The sequence below is a fragment of the Myotis lucifugus genome, unplaced genomic scaffold (assembly GCF_000147115.1).
Source record: "Myotis lucifugus unplaced genomic scaffold, Myoluc2.0 scaffold_12, whole genome shotgun sequence".
In the NCBI taxonomy this organism is placed as follows: Eukaryota; Metazoa; Chordata; class Mammalia; order Chiroptera; family Vespertilionidae; genus Myotis; species Myotis lucifugus.
This window is the reverse complement of record NW_005871060.1, coordinates 8,811,453-8,829,918: the sequence shown is the minus strand read 5'-3', so window position 1 is coordinate 8,829,918 and position 18,466 is coordinate 8,811,453. Positions and strand designations below refer to the sequence as shown.

The 18,466-nt window shown below is 39.8% G+C and overlaps 2 protein-coding genes and 1 non-coding gene across 3 annotated transcripts in view; all 3 read left to right on the top strand.

Moving 5' to 3' along the window:
• LOC111822977 (ATP-binding cassette sub-family G member 2-like) overlaps window positions 1-4,613 on the top strand; it is a 66,320-nt gene extending 61,707 nt beyond the window's left edge. The window contains exons 14-16 of the mRNA XM_006084603.3: window positions 1,397-1,486; window positions 2,337-2,419; window positions 4,346-4,613. Coding sequence (XP_006084665.1) covers window positions 1,397-1,486; window positions 2,337-2,419; window positions 4,346-4,493 — 321 coding nt within the window. The 3' untranslated portion in view covers window positions 4,494-4,613. The remainder of the gene's footprint in view (window positions 1-1,396; window positions 1,487-2,336; window positions 2,420-4,345) is intronic.
• The window catches only part of LOC102417789 (ATP-binding cassette sub-family G member 2), a 140,456-nt gene that overhangs the window by 36,087 nt on the left and 85,903 nt on the right, over window positions 1-18,466 (top strand). The window lies entirely within an intron of this gene.
• Window positions 12,724-12,887, top strand: LOC111825053. Its single transcript, XR_002828168.1, has one exon. It is a non-coding gene; the product is annotated as a U1 spliceosomal RNA (small nuclear RNA).

Sequence of the window (18,466 nt, the reverse complement as noted above, 5' to 3'; positions counted from 1 at the left end):
ATACTTTCCAAGGGAAAAGCTAAGCTCCATGAGAAATTGAATAGTGTGTGGCATGGATAGTCTATCTTGATTTCTTCTACATTTTGAAAAGGAACATTTTAAAAATGGCAAAATATTCCAAGTAAGCATATCTTAATAAAAATACAATTTTCTGAATTAAAAAAAAAAGAAGAAATATTCCAAAGTCCACACAGCCAGCCTTTCTGGGTTCCTGACATTCTTTTGTATCAATATATTTCTGGTTACCTTTTTTTTAAATGGTTACTTAATCCTATCTTATATGCCCCTTAATTTTGCATGCACATGGATGAATGAACAGGTGAAGGGAACCAGTTAGCACATTAACCCATAACATATTAAGTGAAAGGGAATGCTTAGCCTATTTACTTACTACACATCTTTCCTGCTAGAGTAGGAGTAGATGTCTTTAAAAGTTTATAAACAGCACACTCTTGCCATTGAAAACTACCAATCTAAACATTATTGAGAAAGTGATAAACCTTGGGACAATTTTCTATAATGTCATCCAATAAATAAAATATCTTTCAATATATAAAAATGTTTTATTTTAGGTATTAGATGCTATGGTTTATTAGTATTTAATGGTTTATAAATAGAATTTTAAAGCCACATATAAAACTGTATTTTACTGAGAGATGTTACATATTAAAGCACTTTGTTGGGTCAAGTTGAAGAATATGCATTTCCAACAGCATCAGTTCTTGTTATGCCCATCTTCTCATGGGAAGTGCCAGTTAGAAGTTTTGCATGAACCTCTTCTTATGTAGCCATCTCCTGCTGGAGCAGTCCTTCCTGGGGTCTCCATGGCAATTCCACTTTTTGTAGCTTGAAATGAAGCTACTGGTTCTGTTTTATGCTGCACTTCACATTACACAGTACTAGTCCGAGGCTTTGGGTCATTTTAAGCATCCATTCTGAACTCCAAATCATTCCTAAAGTCATTTGGAGATAGAATGCAAACCCTGTGGATCAGAAAGCTTACTGTGTTAAGGAAGTATAGAGGCCCACCAGGTGCTCAGGATACGTTCTGGTGTGTCCATTGGTGGGAACACAGTGGTTGCATCATTACAACAGTCAGGACCATGGCCTTCCATTGTGTGCTGTTACAGAGAGAGTAAAAGCCTTGACAATTAAGGATCTTCCCATTCAGTGAAACATAGATACGTTGTCATTCCTTCACAGCCACAAATAGCCTCAGCTAAGAGGAATACACATGCAAAGAGGACATGGTAAGCCTTTAGAGCAGTGGAAGAAATTTTAAGAAAGCGTTGGCCTTAGCAGAAATGGTTACAGCGTTGTAGGGGGTTAAAGAGGGTAAGCTTTAGAATTCATGAATCACTCCCCCAGTTCTGATTGCTGGGATTCTCTCTTGTAGATTTTCTCAGGGCTGTTGGTCAATCTCACAACCATTGTGCCTTGGCTCTCATGGCTTCAGTACTTGAGCATTCCTCGGTATGGCTATGCGGTAAGTTCTCTCCTGTCCCTGTGACCGGTCCATTGTTCCCAAGCTGGGACAAGCAGAAGAAGCCTGACCATCTCATGTCCCCAGACATGAGCTGTGGAGGTCTCCCAGGAATTTTCTTTTAGGAGCAGTGATGGAACCTTTCCTGTTAAGCCTTGGGCCACCTTGATGATCACCTGGCTTTCCCCAGTCAACCTGAGGTGTGAGGGAGGTGAAGGGTAGGTTCTAACTCATAGTGAAGCAGGAAGATTGACTAACTGATGTAAAGACTGTTGTTGGTTTTCAGTTCAATAAGGAAATACATGAGAGGATGGGAGTCTAGAATACATGTTTCATATTGTGAGGGAAATTAGAAGAAAAACCAAAACTATGTAATATTCACAGCCACTATTGGCTTTAAAACCTAATTAACTCTGAAGAAAACTTAATATATTATAATTGAATTTCTTATTACCAAGAATTATACCTGATTTTGATTAAAAAAAACAAACACAAGAATCATATAAAATATGTTACCATAAATTAACAACAGTCATTGAGTATCAAGGCATCATTTTTGTTACCGTGTTTATGGGCTTACAACATTGGGGGAAGAAGGAGGAAGGTGCTATGCACTAATATAGCCAGAGGTCTCTGGCAGAATACTTTCTTTTCTTTGTTAGAAGCCCCATTCCTCCTGACTACCAGGAACAATCATTTTAGTTGCTCTGGTGTGACAAAGACTGTGAATGCAAGGCTTGATTTGTTTTCAGAAATAACAATAAAGATTAAACTAGGAGATGACCTTGTGATAATTCTTTGGAGACTTTGACATTAAAACTATTTACCTTGCCCACTCCCTCTTGTGTTATAGGCTTTGCAGCATAATGAATTTTTGGGACTAGACTTCTGCCCGGGACTCAATGTCACAGCAAACAGTACCTGTGACTTTGCAACGTAAGTGATGCATTTGGTTACTGTTTGGTGTGATGGAGAAAGGCCACTGGGCTGAGCTGGAATGAGTGCTTTCAAGGACCCTGGCTTCTCTGAGACTGAGTTTTCTTATCTGTAAAGTGAGTTGTTGTCCACTCATGCATTAGAAAGTATGGTACAACTCCTAGTATCGACTATGGTCAAAATTGTGTTTAAGTTGGAGACATGTTTCTTATGGGCTTTTCAAAAGATCCTTTTGCTGTTTTCCCTGTGGGTGTGAGATTTGATTTCCAGAACATTTGCTTTTGGAATGAGCTGTGTTGATATTTTAGCAAGGCCTTACAGGGCGGCACTGTCTGGATTATGTAACCTCTATGGGTCCATAACGTTAAGGCTTTCCTGCCACGGTCCTGGTACTTGTCTTTTCCTCCTGCATTTAGGAAACATCATAAAACCAGTCTGCACAGTTTCTGTGTTTGTTTTTTAAACTGACGTGGCATACTGCTAATGGAAGGACTGTACATCTTTCATTAAGCTGAGAAGGAAATCCCATTTTTTTAAAATAATGTCAATAAAATAGAAATGCAGATTTTAATAAAATTAGGGGATGCTTTTGAAAGTGACGCTTTCCTCTTCAACGATTATTGCTAAGGGTTTGATTTCGAAACATTAATTAATGGGATGCTGGTATCCTAAGTCTCATGATCATTCAAGTAGATCAGAAATAATTCTGAATAACAGCACAAATTGCTATTTTGAAGAACAGTTGGCTTTTGAATAACACAGGTTAGAACTCTGTGGGTACACTTATAAGGGGACTTTATTTTTAAGTAAATACTGTGAATGTATTTTCTCTTACTATTTTCTTATTGACATTTTCTTTTCTTTAGCTTATGGTATTGTAAGAATATAGTATCTAATACATATAGCATACAAAACATGTATTAATCGACTGTTATATCATCAGTAAGGCATTCTCTGGTCAACAGTAGGCTATTGGTAGTAAAATTTGAAGGGAGTCAAAAGTTATATGTAAATATTTGACTGTGTATGGGGGTCAGCGTCCCTAACCCCACATTGTTCAAGGGTCAACTCTTGCCAGGAAACCTCTAGGGAGGAAGAGGTTTCTTTATCCTGACTAAGCCCCTCTTTTGATCTGGGTGTGACGTTTTTCAGAACTGCTAAGTTCCAGGAGTCACACAGCAATGGTACCTACCAGACAAGAATGGTGGCTGTGCCAGTTATTTTTAGTACTGGGTGCTGATCTAACCCCTGGCAGGGCTCCTCCTTCCCGCTCTACTCCAGCTTCCCTGAGGCCTCACCTGATACCTGGGCCTGCGGTGATGCCCTGTAGCTGAGGTCTGCCAGGCTCATCCGGGTCTTTGTCCTAGAGCTGTGTGAGTTCAACAGTCAGGAAGCCCTTCCCCACCTCTTTTCCTAGTTTTGCCTTCCTTTGTGTGGCTGATTTGTGGGTAATGCGCTCTATAAAGAGCCTTGACCATGTTTGCAAGGGCCTACGTGTCATCTGTGAAAGCGGAGGATTTCTCTTTCAGGAGAAGTGAAAATTTACTTGATAAACATTTCTGCCTTTGAAGAGAGCAGTTCATAGATTGGGAGCCAAATGAATCTGGAGAGGATAGCAACTTGGTTCAAAGTGTGAGCCTGTGGACTTGGCCAAGTTCCTTAAACCTCAGTCTCTTCATCTTTTAAATGTGTATAATATCCACCCCACTGAGTTGTTTTAGGGGTTAACTAAACTGTGATATGCAGGTTGTTTATCCTGGTAGCTAGCAGAATTGTAAGTACTCATTGACTGTTACCTGTTATATATGAAGGGATAGTTATTTCAGACTTGGTAATCTATAGGCTTCTTTAAGGAACAGCAACTATATTGAGTAAAATTGGACAGAAGCTAAGAATGCAGTCATATTCTTTTCTGTTGAATTTCAGATGTACCGGAGAAGAATTCTTGGTAAACCAGGGCATCGATCTCTCACCGTGGGGCCTGTGGAAGAATCATGTAGCCTTGGCATGCATGATCGTTATCTTCCTTACAATTGCCTACCTAAAATTGCTGTTTCTTAAAAAATATACTTAAATTCCTCTTTAATTTACATGATTTATGTACATATTACAAAGGGAGCACCTAACGCTGGCTGGGTTTCTCGGTTATTTAGAATGTGGTCCGATATACCAAGGCTGTGGGTTCAGTCTAAGGTCAGGGCACACACAAGAAGCAATCAATGCATGCATCAATAAGTGGAACAACAAACTGATGCTTTCTCAAATCAATCAATAAAAAACTAAAATAAAAAGGGAGCATCTTGATTTAAGTATTCAATGGCGTTTTTTGTTGTCTTCTTTTCATTTGCCATCAGATTATTGTTCAGCCAGAATTTTTTTCAGTAAAAACCTTCATAAAAATTATAATAAACTGAATTATGAAAGAACCCAAGTCATAAACTAGTGATATTATATATTGTTTATTAGTTCATCTGGTGAGACAGTAACCACATGAGAGAAATCTGGTTTAATGAATTGTCTTAAAATAATTGAACTGTAGAGAGAGACTCGTGACAAGTCACTAATATCTGTTAGCAGTTTCCTCATCTTTAAACTGAGTAGGTGTGCCGATTGCCCTCCAGCTTCCATATAATATGAGTTTATGATCTGCCATTATTTAACAAATAAGAAATAACAACTATATTGATGCTGTATTGAAAGTATGAAATCTAAACTATGTTGGAAAAACCAGAGTTATTTATAGGATAAAAAAAGCCATTATAAAGAAAAAGGCTTTGATAAACCTTGAAAGGTTAGTAGAACTTACTGAGGTTTCTCTGAGGTGGAATTAGATGATCTCAGGGATCGTGGCTGGGCCTTAGGCTGTAGGTGCAGAGAGCCAGGCCCTGGTGACTGAGCCTTCCTGGGGCAGTTCAGTGCTTCTGTGCATGAGATCACTGGGAACTTTGCTCACATACAGGTGTCTGGGCCCTGTGAGCCCTGACATGTCAGTCTCTCCAGGGCACCTCCATAAAGAACTGTTCATACCAGGAGTTGGTAACTTCTAAGATCCTGAATATTTTAGACTTATGATATAATAACTGTTATAACTGGCCCTATTCAGGTTTTTTTCTTCCTTCACATACTTCTCACTTATTTATACATCCTCTCTTCATGCTAACTTTTACCAATAATAAGGAAGGGTTCTTCTTTTTTTATTGAAGGGTAATATAGGGAAAAGTACAGTTTAGTGAATTATCATAAAAGGAACAGGCCATGCAACCACCAATCCAGGTCAAGGAGTAGACATTCCAGCATCTAGAAGCCTCACTTGTGCCCCTGTCCCAATCACTACTTTCCCACTTCTCTCTGGGTTATTTTTTTTCCAGCGTATTTTTATTGATTTCAGAGAGGAAATCATTTTAGATATCATTTAGCATCAACAGGAGTCCTGCCATGTTGTTGCAATATTTGCCTGGGGACATAGCATTGTATTTTTATCTTTGAACTTTAAGGAACATTTTTCTTCTTTTTTTAAATGACATTTGATTAATGCATTGTGTTGTAAAATATTATCACACTCTCTCTTTACCTGATTATTATCTAACCATCGGGGTTAATCAGTTTTTTCTGTTCTTGGTACAGTTCTTTCTTTTTACACAAGCCAGGCTTACCCACAGGTTTTTAAATATTTTTTGTTTGTTGATTTCAGAGAGGAAGGTAGAGGGAAAGAGAGAGACAGAAACATCAATGATGAGAGAGAGAATCATTGATTGGTTGCCTCCTGCACGCCTCCTACTGGGGATCAAACCAGGGCATGTGCCCTGATTGGGAATTGAACCTTGACCTCCTGGTTCAGAGGTTGGCACTCAACCACTGAGCCACGCCAGACAAGCTTACCCACAGGTTTTTGTATGTACTGTTCCCCATACAGGAGAAATATATTATAAATATGATCTATAGAGAGAGCAATAGATATCTATACTTCATACACAAAATATACTTAAACAAAGTAGCCAATAATATTAATAGCACCTGCTTTTTGAATTAATAGGAATTTAAATATATCCTCTCATAGAGGGTATTCGTCATCCAACAGCATGGGCTCTCACCACTGCTGATCAGTGGCAGGCACTGTCTGAGCTGTCAGGAGCAGGCGCTGGTGCTGAGCTCTCTATTTGGTCCTATTCTTCAGGAGCCCAGCCAGCCACTTGGTGACAAGTTGGTAACAGGTGATAACTTTATGACTGTCCCTGAAGTCTGTGAGAATTACTGTCTTGGGCTATGGGTTCTACCCGAGGCATTAACTTGATAGAAATTCTGTACTTTCTATTTTATTTTGCATTCCTTTGTGACAGAACTGTCTATTGTTTTATAATACCTCTTTCTGTACTGTGTCAAAAGAACTTTTATTTTCGATGCAGTAGTGGGATTATAGAAGGTCATTGGCTTGAGAGCTCTTCTAAGTCGTTGTAGTATTAAAATTTTTGACTGGTATCCATGGTAATAAATATCATATTCACATTGAAACCTATTTCTTATGTGCACATAGACAAATAATCCAAACAGGTTTCATGCACTTCATTTGCTTATTTTTGAAATAGGCTTCAAGTAAAACTATTTTATAGGCCCACCAATATAATAAAGTGAATATGCAATCAATACATATTTTCAAAAGTTGTAGAATTTTATATGCCCTTTACTTATTTTAAGTGTCCTGGTGTGATAAATTATATGATCATGCTAGTAACATTGCTTTACCTACCTCAGAAATCATAAAGATTAGGTAATTAATACTTAATTTGCATTTAAAATATTTTTATTGGTTTCAGAGAGGAAGGGAGAGGGTGAGAGAGATAGAAACATCAATGATAAGAGAGAATCATTGATCGGAATGCCCCCTACTGGGGATCGAGCCTGCAATCCCAGCATGTGCCCTTGACCAGAATCAAACCCAGGATCCTTCAGTCCACTGGCTGACACTCTATCCACTGAGTCAAACCAGCTAGGGTTTAATTTGCATTTTATGTTTTGTTTTCATACATCCTTTCATTCTCTGAATTTTATCTTGCATCTGTAAAACAAGGATTTCTTTTAGCTTTAAGATTTTATGATTACATGGTTGTTTATATTGAATTGTTCATTTTCAATTAATTTCAAGAAGAGTAGCTGTCCAAGTATTCTTTTTCAACTTCTACTACATACCTTGGTGTGATCCTAAAGTTTTTTTTATTTTGAATTACTACCAAAATATTTTGAATCTTCTTTTGGGCAGATTTGGACTCAAAGTGCTAAAATCAAGGAGGACCTTCTTCCTTTTGTTGGAAAGGTCATCCTTTCACTTCTTTGTTGGCTTTGTGTAATTTTTTTTTAACATTTTGTTTTGATGGGTGGGGGTAGGACAGAGGGAAGTGCTTTGTTCCTGTAGACCAGTGGTCAATAAACTTCTGTGATGGGACTCAATAATAAATACTTTGCAGTCTGCCTTTTAAAAAGCAAAACAAAACCCCTACCATGCTTGATAAATGTAAAAAGGATTCATAGATATACAAGACAGGAGTGTGCGCCAGATTTGTTCAGCAGGCTACATTTGTTGTTCTACAAGAAATGCTGTAGAACATTTGTTGCTCCGGCTTCATGTAAAACCATAAACCAGATTTCTATAAAATTTTCTGGTAATTTAATTAAGATATTTCATTGTCAAGATATATTGAAACTCTGTTTCTGCAATGCATCCAAAAGACTTTGTTATGCTCGGAGGAATGAATTCACACTAACCATCCTCACAAAATGATCATTAGACCAGAGCATTGATTTGCTCATTTAAACAGTAAAATGTTATGCAGACATTTACTAGTGATAATAGACTCTAAAGTCTAAAGTATGAAATTGAGATGAGAGGATTCCTTGGTAAAGACAGAATTCGGATTCAAGATTAATTCAAGATTTAAATCCATAGAACTGTGTGCCAAACGAACCTGAGTAGTTGCAACAGTTTATCTTTCCCAAGACACTGCAGGAGATCATCAGTATCCCCACCTCACCCTCAAAGGGTTGTGTATATTCTCAGTGGGATAAAGACCCCGGAACCCTACCAACACAGCTACCATTCTGGTGGACCTCCTTGCCTTTCATTACTTTTTTATTCCCCAAACTATACGAGAAAGTTTAGAAAGTTTAGAACTTATTTAGAAAGTCACAGAGGTAGGAAAGTGGAAGAAGCTGGGTGTGGACTCCGGAAACAAGTCAATGAGGCAAAAGAAGGGCCCTTGGAGCTTAGGAGAAAGAGAGAGGCAAGGAAAACACACCCGGGGAAAGGGGTGGGGGAAGCGTGGGCATGCTCCATAGAGAGTCACCCTCTCATCACTCTTTACACTCATTTAAAAAAAGTGTTTGGCCTGCGGTGTGGCTCAGTGGTTGAGCGTCAACCTATGAACTGGGAGGTCAGTGTTTGATTCCTGGTCAGGGCACATGCCTGGTTGTGGGCTTGGTCCCCTGTGTGGGGCATGCAGGAGGCAGCTGATTGATGATTCTCTCTCATCATTGATGTTTCTATCTCTCTTTTCCTCTCCCTTCCTCTCTGAAATCAATATATGTATATTGATTTTTATTAAGTCACTCATGAATTGGGCGACATACCTCCTAGAAATTTATACCAGTGTTAACAAAAATTCCAAAGGAAATTAAAAGGGAGATATATTCATATATGATTCGTAAATCAGGGACAAAGCCCTCTTTATGAACTGAAAACATGTTCCAAATGAAAGGATAGAGTAGGGTTTATTTATTTTTTTAAATATATTTTTTATCAATTTTAGGGAGGAAGGGAGAGGGAGAGAGATAGAAACATCAATGATGAGAGAGAATCATTGACCAACTGCCTCCTGCACAACCCACACCAGGGATTGAGTACACAACCTGGGCATGTGCCCTGACTGGGAATCGAAACGTGACCTCCTAATTCATAGGTCAATGCTCAAACACTGCGCCATGTGGCCAGGAAAGCAGGGTTTATTAAGGCAAATGTAGCAAGGAGATCATAATAAGAGATGGGTTGCTAGGATAAACATGACCATAAGCTTACATCATTCATTTCTGATTGGTGGGGGTAACTGGACTTTCAAGGGTTGGCTGACGCAGTGATAAGAAAATGAGGTTGTGCGATGAGAACAATGGGTTATTTATGATTAAGCATTCATCAAGTCCTAGTTTCAACCTCTGCCTGTAGAACCAAAAGGCTGTCTTTGATCGCACAATTATAGTGCAGGGAGTATTATTAAAAAACAATGCAAGAAGTACAATTTATCAAGTAGTACAATCAGCACAGGGGGGAAGGGGGTGGCTACTCCAGCTGCAGGCAGTTTTGAAGACCCAAAGGGCAAGTTAAGCTCTATAAGCAGCTTCAGAATTCAAGCTGAAAAAAATCCAAACAATGGGCCACAAGTTATGATATTAAAGTTCTTATAAGTCCTCTCCAGTTACGTCTCTTTACAATTAATGAAACCGGACAGCAAATTCAAATGATGCCATTAATCTATTGCTTATGAAACTGCCACTTAAACCAGACGGTAGAAAACTTAGGTTGTAATTCTGTATGTCCTAGGAACTCCTCAGAGTGTTTCTAGATTGCTTAAGGTTTGAAAGCAACAAAACTTCTCAAGAGACAAATGGATAAAAACGGGAAGACTTGCTCTGACGTTCAGAGTTGGAGATGGTGACAGCATTGTGAGTCTCATCGGAAACTTCCATGCTCTCCATACTATGTGATCTCTTTATGGAAGAATTTAACGACAACACAGCCGGTGTTAGAAAGGCAGTGTTTTTGAGTGCCCTTCTTATGCTAGGGGAGCCAAAAGAGAAAAAAAAAATAGGGATGGCACTGAAGAGATACTCTTTAAGAAAAAAAGAAGAAGAAATATTTTTATTGATTTCAGAGAGGAAGGGGGAGGTAGTGAGAGATAGAAACATCAATGGTGAGAGAGAATCATTGATTGGCTGCCCCATACTGGGCAACAAGCCCACAACACTGGGAATCAAATCATGACCTCCTGGTTCATAGGTCGATGCTCAACAACTGAGCCACATCAGCCAAGTTGAAGAGATATTCTTATTGTGCTGTTACTGTTCTCAGCTCTTACTTTGATTTTGGTGTTCATGAGTTATACCTGTCCAGAACACCCATTTTTAATAGATATTGAAACTATTGGTTTGCACAGTTGAATAAGGGATTATACTTTGAAAAGTACAGCATTTACTATTTCTGTTGCCACTCAAAGTCTTGGTCATTTTTGTTTTGATATGTCAACCTGTGACACTGGGAAGGAGAGCAGTATAAACTTCTACCCACTTTATAAAATATATAAAATTATAAACAGGCATTAGAGCTCAAGAACCTTACTAGCCTTTATTTAAACCAGGGGTAGGGAATGTCCGGCCCTTGGGCCACACAAGGCCCATGAATTCATTTAGTCTGGCCCTGCCGAGGCATTAAGGGTGAGTTGATCAATATACCATGCTAATTTTTAAACTGCTAAATTTGTATGGCCTGAGAAGCTATATATATAAAAGCCTAAGTGACTGAACGACCAAACAACCGAATGACCAGTCAATTGGTCACTATGATGTGCTCTGACCACTAGGGGGCAGATACTCAATGTAGGAGCTGCCCCTTGGTGGTCAGTGCGCTCCCACAGCGAAAGCGCCACTCAGCTGACTAACAGGCACCAGACTCAGGGCTCATGGCTGGCGAGGCCACTGTAGTGGCTCGAGCTTCACCCAATCAGGACTGACTGGGCATGAGCCCTCGGCAGGCACAGCAGGGCCAGGATGATCAGGAGCGGCAGGCAGGGTCAGCAGGCAGTGTTGGACTGCCAGTTTTGGCCCGATCCTTGCAGGCCAGGGTGAGGGACCCCACCGGTGCACAGATTTGTGCACTGGGCCTCTAGTGATGTTATAAATATCCAAGTGGCGCTTGGCAGAATAAAGGTTCCCCACTTCTGATTAAAACAATTAATCATTCCACTACAAAAAATGGCTTCTAGCCCTGACCAGGTAGCTCGGTTGGTTAGAGCGTCATCTCAATAGGCTAAGGTTGTGGGTTCCATCCCTGGTCAGGGCACATAAAAGAATCAACAGATGAATGCATGAACAAGTGGGACAACAAATTGATGTTTCTTTCTCTCTCTTCCTTCTCCCTTCCCTCCTTTCCTCTATGTCTCTGAAATCAATCAATAATTTTTTTTTTAAAAAGCATCACAGTCAGACTTCATTGAAAGCTGAAAATGTAGAGCAAGACAGTAGGTGGAAATTCTTGTCACAGGAACATTTAAATGGAAATGTACTTGCCCAACTGGAAAAAGTTTTCTATCTTCCCACTGGTTGCCAAGAGATTGCTGAAGTAGTGCAAATGATAAATTTTGCTCATTTTCCTTAGCAACACAATAGATGAGGAGTGTGTTTATGGGCTGAAGCATTTAATTACTGTACTGCATAGTATTTTATACCTGTCCACTTATGAAACTGCCACTTAAACCAGACGGTAGAAAACTTAGGTTGTAATTCTGTATGTCCTATGAACTCCTCAGAGTGTTTCTAGATTGCTTAAGGTTTGAAGCAACAAAACTTCTCAAGAGACACATGGATAAAAACGGGAAGACTTGCTCTGATGTTCAACCTCATCGGGGCCGTTTCAACCTCACCGGGGCTGCAGTCTTTCTAAGGGGGTTGGCAATCATTGTGAAGAGCATCAGTCAATATTTCTGCATTTGTAATGCTATGTAAAAAATATGTATTGGGAGACTACATTTTATTTGTCTTTATACTTTCGGTGGAAGGATTAACTTTTTTTTTATAATCTTAGTCAGGAAAACTAATCATTTGTTTGTTAGAAAACTATGAAGAATAAAGAAACTTTGGAATGTTAAAAAATAAATTAAAGTATACTGTTTGAGCCCTGGCCAATGTGGTTGAGTGTCAGCTCGTGCACTAAAAGGTCACCGGTTCAATTCCCAGTGAGGGAACCGCCCAGGTTGCAGGCTTGATCCCCAGATGGGGTGCATGTGGGAGGCAGCCAATCGATTTTTCTCTCTCCCTTCCTCTCTGTCTAAAATCAATTAAAAAATCAGTTTTTAAAAGTGTGCTGTTTGAAAAATTACCGTAAATTTTAAAAGTGTGTTGTTTAGTCTCCAAATATGTTGGGATTTTCCTGTTATCTTTCTTTTATTGACTTCTAGTTTAAATTCACTATCGTGTGAGAGCTTACATTGTATGATTTCTATTCTTTTAAATTTGTTAAGATGAAAAATAAAATAAAATAAAATAATACAATACTTACCTGGCAGGGGAGCTACCATGATCACAAAGGCGGTTTTCCCAGGGCAAGGCTCACCCACTGCACTCTGGGTGTGCTGACCCCTGCAATTTCCCCAAGGGTGGAAAACTAAACTGCATAATTTGTGGTCGTGCAGGACTACTTTTCTGCTCTCCTTCACCCCTCCCCCCCAAATAAATAAATGCATAAATAAATTTGTTAAGATGTGTTCTATGACCCAGAATGTGGTCTATCTTGGTGCAGGTTCCATATGAGCTTGAGAAGAATGTGTAATCTGCTGTTGTTGGAAGAAATAGTTTATAGACACCAATTATATCCAGTTGATTGATGGTGCTATTAGGTTCAACTATATTCTTACATATTTTCTACCTGGAGGATGTTTCCACTGCTGATAAAAGAGAGTTAAAGTCTTCAATTATAATTGTTGATTTATCTATTTCTTTTCACAGTTCTATAAATTCTGTCATATGTATTTTGATGCACTCTTTTTAAAAAAATATATTTTTATTGATTTTACAGAGAGGAAGGGAAAAGCATAGAGAGTTAGAAACATTGATCAGCTGCCTCCTGCATGCCCCCTACTGGGGATCGAGCCCGCAACCAAGGTACATGCCCCTGACTGGAATCGAACTTGGGACTCTTCAGTCTGTGGGCCGACACTGTAGCCACTGAGCAAAACTGGTTAGGTCTCGATGCACTCTTGTTAGGTACATACACATTAAAGACTGTTGTGTCTTCATGGAAAATTGACCTAGCCCTAGCTGGTTTGGCTCAGTGGATAGAGCATTGGCCTGTGGACTGAAAGGTCCTGGGTTTGATTCCAGTCAAGGGCACATACCTGGGTTGTGGGCCCAATACTCAGTAGGGGGCATGCAGGAGGCAGTGGATCAATGATTCTCTCTATCTCTCCCTCTCCCTTCCTCTCTGAAATCAATATAAATAAATAAATAAATAAATAAATAAATAAATAAATAATTGACCTTTTAATCATTATGTAATGTCCCTCTTTATCCCTGATAATTTTCTTTGTTTTGATGTCTTCTCTCTCTGAAATTAATATAGGTACTCCATCTTTCTGTTGATTAGTATTTATATGACATATCTTTATCTATTTATTCTTATTTCTATGTGTCCTTATATTTAAAGTGGGTATTTTTTTAGAGAACATGTAGTTGGGTCTTGTGTTTTGGTACAATTTGACTATCATCTTTCATTATTGTTTTTAGACCATTGATATTTTAACTGATTATTGATATGTCTGAACTAATATCTACCATATTTGTTATTGTTTTCTATTGATTGTGCTAAGTTTTTGTTCTTATTTTTGTATTCCACTCTTTTTTTTTTTGTTACCAATGATGGATTAATTGAGCATTTTATATGATTCCATTTTGTCTTCTTTTCTATCATGTAAATTATTTATATTTTAAAAAGAAGACATCTTTTAAATATATATACTAGAGGCCCGGTTGCACGAAATTTGTGCACTGGGGGATGGGGGAGGGGGTTCCCTCAGCCCGGATTGCAAGAGGGCACAGGACAGGCAGAGGGACCCCACCGGTGCATGATCAGGACCAGGGAGGGTGACCAGCCGGGGAAGGACCGCAGGAGGGTTCCAGGGCATGTCCCACTCTTCTCACTCACTCTTCTCAGTCTGGATCGGCCAGACCCCAGCAGCAAGTTAATCTACCAGTCAGAGCGTCTACCCCCTGGTGGTCAGTGCATATCATAGCGACTGGTCAACTGTCTGCCCCCTAGTGGTCAGTGCACAACATAGCGATCGGTTGATCGGCCTTAGCATATCATTAGCATATTACGCTTTGATTGGTTGAAATGGATAACTGGACAACTGGACACTTAGCATATTAAGCTTTTATTATATAGGATTTTTAAATTGATTTCAGAGAGGAAGGGAGAGGGAGAGAAAGAAACATCAATGATGAGAGAATCATTGATTGACTGCCTCCTACACGCCACCTACGGGGATTGAGCCTGCAACCCAGGAAAGTGCCTTGACTTCCTGGCTCATAGGTTGACGTTCAACCACTGAGCAACACCAGCTGGGAAAGAAGATATCTTTTTTTTTAAAAAAACTTTTCTCAGTGGTTGCCCTGATGAAAAGGAAAATGGTGGGGGTTGGGGCGGGGAGGCTTGAAACCTAGTTCAGTATCTGGTTAAAACTGTAGTCTTACTTCCCCACTCTGACTGACTTAGGCAGAGCTGCAGAGCCTAACACCAGGGCCCCGCCATAGCTGACTTGGGCAGAGCTATGGAGCATGCTCCCAAGGCCCCGCCACAGCTGACTTGGGCAAAGCTGAGGGGACCTTCAGGGGCCCATCACAGGAGGAGATATATAGGTCAGAGCCTCCCCACGAGTTCAGTTCAGACTTTGGATCCGGAATCCCCTGGACTAGCAGATCTGTGAAACAAAGGTTAAACTTTCCTCCCTCAGAGTGCTGGCTGATTGTTCTCCTGTGCATTCTGCCCCAACACTGAAATTTCTGACCTATACAAATTTCCTTCATTCTAAAAAACTACTTTGACATTTCTTGCAAGGCAGGCATGGTGGCAAGCAATTTTCTCAATCTATGTTTATCTGAGAAAGTCTTTATTTTTTCTTTACTTTTGAAGTGTGGTTTTGAACAGTACAGAATCCTAGGTTAGTGGGGTTTTTTCTCTCAACACCTTAAATATTTCACTACAGTATCTTCCAGCTTGCATGTTATCTGCGGGGAACTTGGATATAATTCTTATCTTTGTTCCTCTATAGATAAGATCCTATTTTTCCTTTGGCTTCTTTATTTTTTTTATTTTTTTAAATGTATGTGATATTTATTATGTTTATTTATTTATTTATTTATTTTTAATTTTTAAATTTTTTTTTTTTGTTAATCCTCACCTGAGAATATTTTTCTATTGATTTTTAGAGAGGGTGGAAGATAGGGGGAGAGATAGAGAGAGAAACATTGATGTGAGAGAGACACATTGATTGATTGCCTCCCACATGTGCCCTGATGGGGGTTGGGGATCAAGCCTGCAACGGAGGTATGTGCCCTTGACCAGAATCAAACCCAGGACCCTTCAATCCGAGGGCTGATGCTCTATCCACAGAGCCAAACAGACTAGGGCTGGCTTCTTTATTTTAGACTTTATACAGTTTGAATATATGCCGAGGTATAGTTTATTTGGTAATTACTCTGGCTGGTGTTCTTTGAGCTTCCCATGGTTTTATAGACTGAATAATTGTGCCCCCTAAATTCATATGCTGAAATGCTAACGAACATATGATGGTATTAACAGGTATTAACAGATTGGTAGGCAATTAGATTATGAGGGTGGAGCTCTTATAAAAAGATGTGAGAGCTTGTCATGTGAGGATACTCCCTGCCATGTGAAGATACAGCAATAAGACAGCCATCTACAAACCAGGACACAAGCCCTTACCAGAACTGAATTTGCTGGCACCTTGATCTTGTACTTTTCTGCCTCCAGAACTGTGAGAAATAAATGTTTGCTTTTTAAGCCACCCAGTCTATAGTAGTTTGTTATAGCAGTCTAAGCCGAATAAGACATGCGGTTTGGTGTCTGACCTTGATTTGGAGGAAATTCTCAGTTATTATTGCTTCAAATATTGCTCTTGTACCTTTCTCTCTTTCTTCTCCTTTTGCTATTCCCATTATGCATCTACTATACATTTTTGTAGTTGCACCATCTTTCTTGGCTATTATTCCCTTTTTTTCCAGTCTTTTTTTTGTTCTTCTTCTTTCAGTTTCTATTGACATATTCACAAGTTCAGAGATTTTTTTTCTCAGTTGTGTTCAGTCTACTAATAAGCCCATTAAAGACATTCTTTATTTCTCTAACATTACATTCTCTAACATTTCTTTTTGATTCCTAGAATTTCCATCTTTATTTACATTACCCATCTGTTCTTTCATCTTGTCAACTTTTCCCACCAGAACCCTTAGCACATTAATCAGAGTTGTTTTAAATTCATGGTTTGATAATTGCAACAATCCTGTCACATCTGAGTCTAGTTCTAATGCTTGTTCTGTCTCTTTAAACTGTGTTTTTGACCTTTTGTATACCTTTTAATTTTTTGTTGAAAGCCAGACATGTACTTGATAAAAGGAACTCTGGTAAATAGGCCCTTAGTTATATGGTGGTGAGGTGTGGGGAGAGGGGTGGCATTTTGTATTCCTATGATTAGCTCTTTAGTGAGCCTGTGCGCCTAGGTTAAAACTTCACAAGTGCTTCTCATCCCCTGCCCAACTCCCCCCCCCAGTCTTAGATAAGACAAGATGGCTATCTGGAGTTGGTTATTTCCTTTTTCCTGGGTCATTTGGGCTCTGATAAAACCTCAATTAGATTAGGATCTAGTAAATAATTTTTCTAGGGCAGGCTTTGTTAAGAACAAAGTGCTCTGGTTTGTTTCAAAATGGTTACTTTCCCTGAAGGAAGCTCAAAGGGATTTTTTCTCTGATCTTTCCTGGTAGAACTCTAGGAGGTGAAAGTCACAGAGAGGGGACCTTTGAAGTTTTTAGCTCACAGACTTGTCCACTCTGAGCCTCTCGCAAGTTGTCAATTACAATTCAGGTTTTTCTACCATAGAATTGGTCCATTAAGTTGTGATTCTGTATTTGTCTGACTGTCTCTCCAATTTTAGGGGTAGCCAGTTGCCTCGAATCCTTACTTTTCTGATAGCTATAAGAGAAGCTATTGTTTTTCAGTTTGGTCAGCTGTTTGTTTGTTGTTTTGTCAGAGAGCTGACTATGGATGAAAAAGGAGTCTAAGAAAAGTATCCTCATGGGGTTATCGGATCATAAATTCTTTTTTTAAAAAACAAAAACAGCCCTAACCGTTTTTGCTCAGTGGATAGAGCATCGGCCTGCGGACTGAGGGGTCCCAGGTTTGATTCTGGTCAAGGGCATGTACCTTGGTTGTGGGCACATCCCCAGTAGCGGGTGTGCAGGAAGCAGCTGATCGATATTTCTCCCTCATCGATGTTTTTAACTCTCTATCCCTCTCCCTTCCTCTCTGTAAAAAATCAATAAAATATATTTTAAAAAAAACAAAAACAATTCAACATCATTTATTGTCATCTGGTGGTAACATAAGGGTATTGTAAGCCAATATAAATAAACTTGAGGCCTGGTACACGAATTCATGCACCACTGGGGTCCCTCGGCATGATCCCCTGGCCTGCGGGATCTGGCTGAAACTGGATCTCCAACATCCTCCAAAGGGTCCTGGATTGCAAGAGGGTGCAGGCCAGGCTGAGAAATGTGGGAGGTTGGTCAGCCAGGAAGGGACTGTGGGAGGGCTCCAAGGCATGTCTGATCCATCTCACTCAGTCCCGATCAGCCGGACCCCAGGAGCAAACTAACCTACTGGTCAGAGCATCTGCCCCTGGTGGTCAGTGTGCTCCCACAGGGGGAGCACCGCTCAACCAGAAGCCGGGCTTATAGCTGGCAAGGGTAGCAGCAATGGCGGGAGCCTCTCCTGCCTCCACGGCAGTGCTAAGGACCTCTTGGGGTATGTCTGCCTGCCAGGGAGTGGGCCTAAGCTGGCAGACAGACATCCCTTGAGGGGTCCTGGGCTGGGCTGAGGAGACCCCCCTCCCCCAGTGCATGAATGTCATGCACCGGGATATATATATATATATATATATATATATATATATATATATATATATATATAAATCAGCTTCTGGAACTCGTTTCTGAGCATCGCAGCCA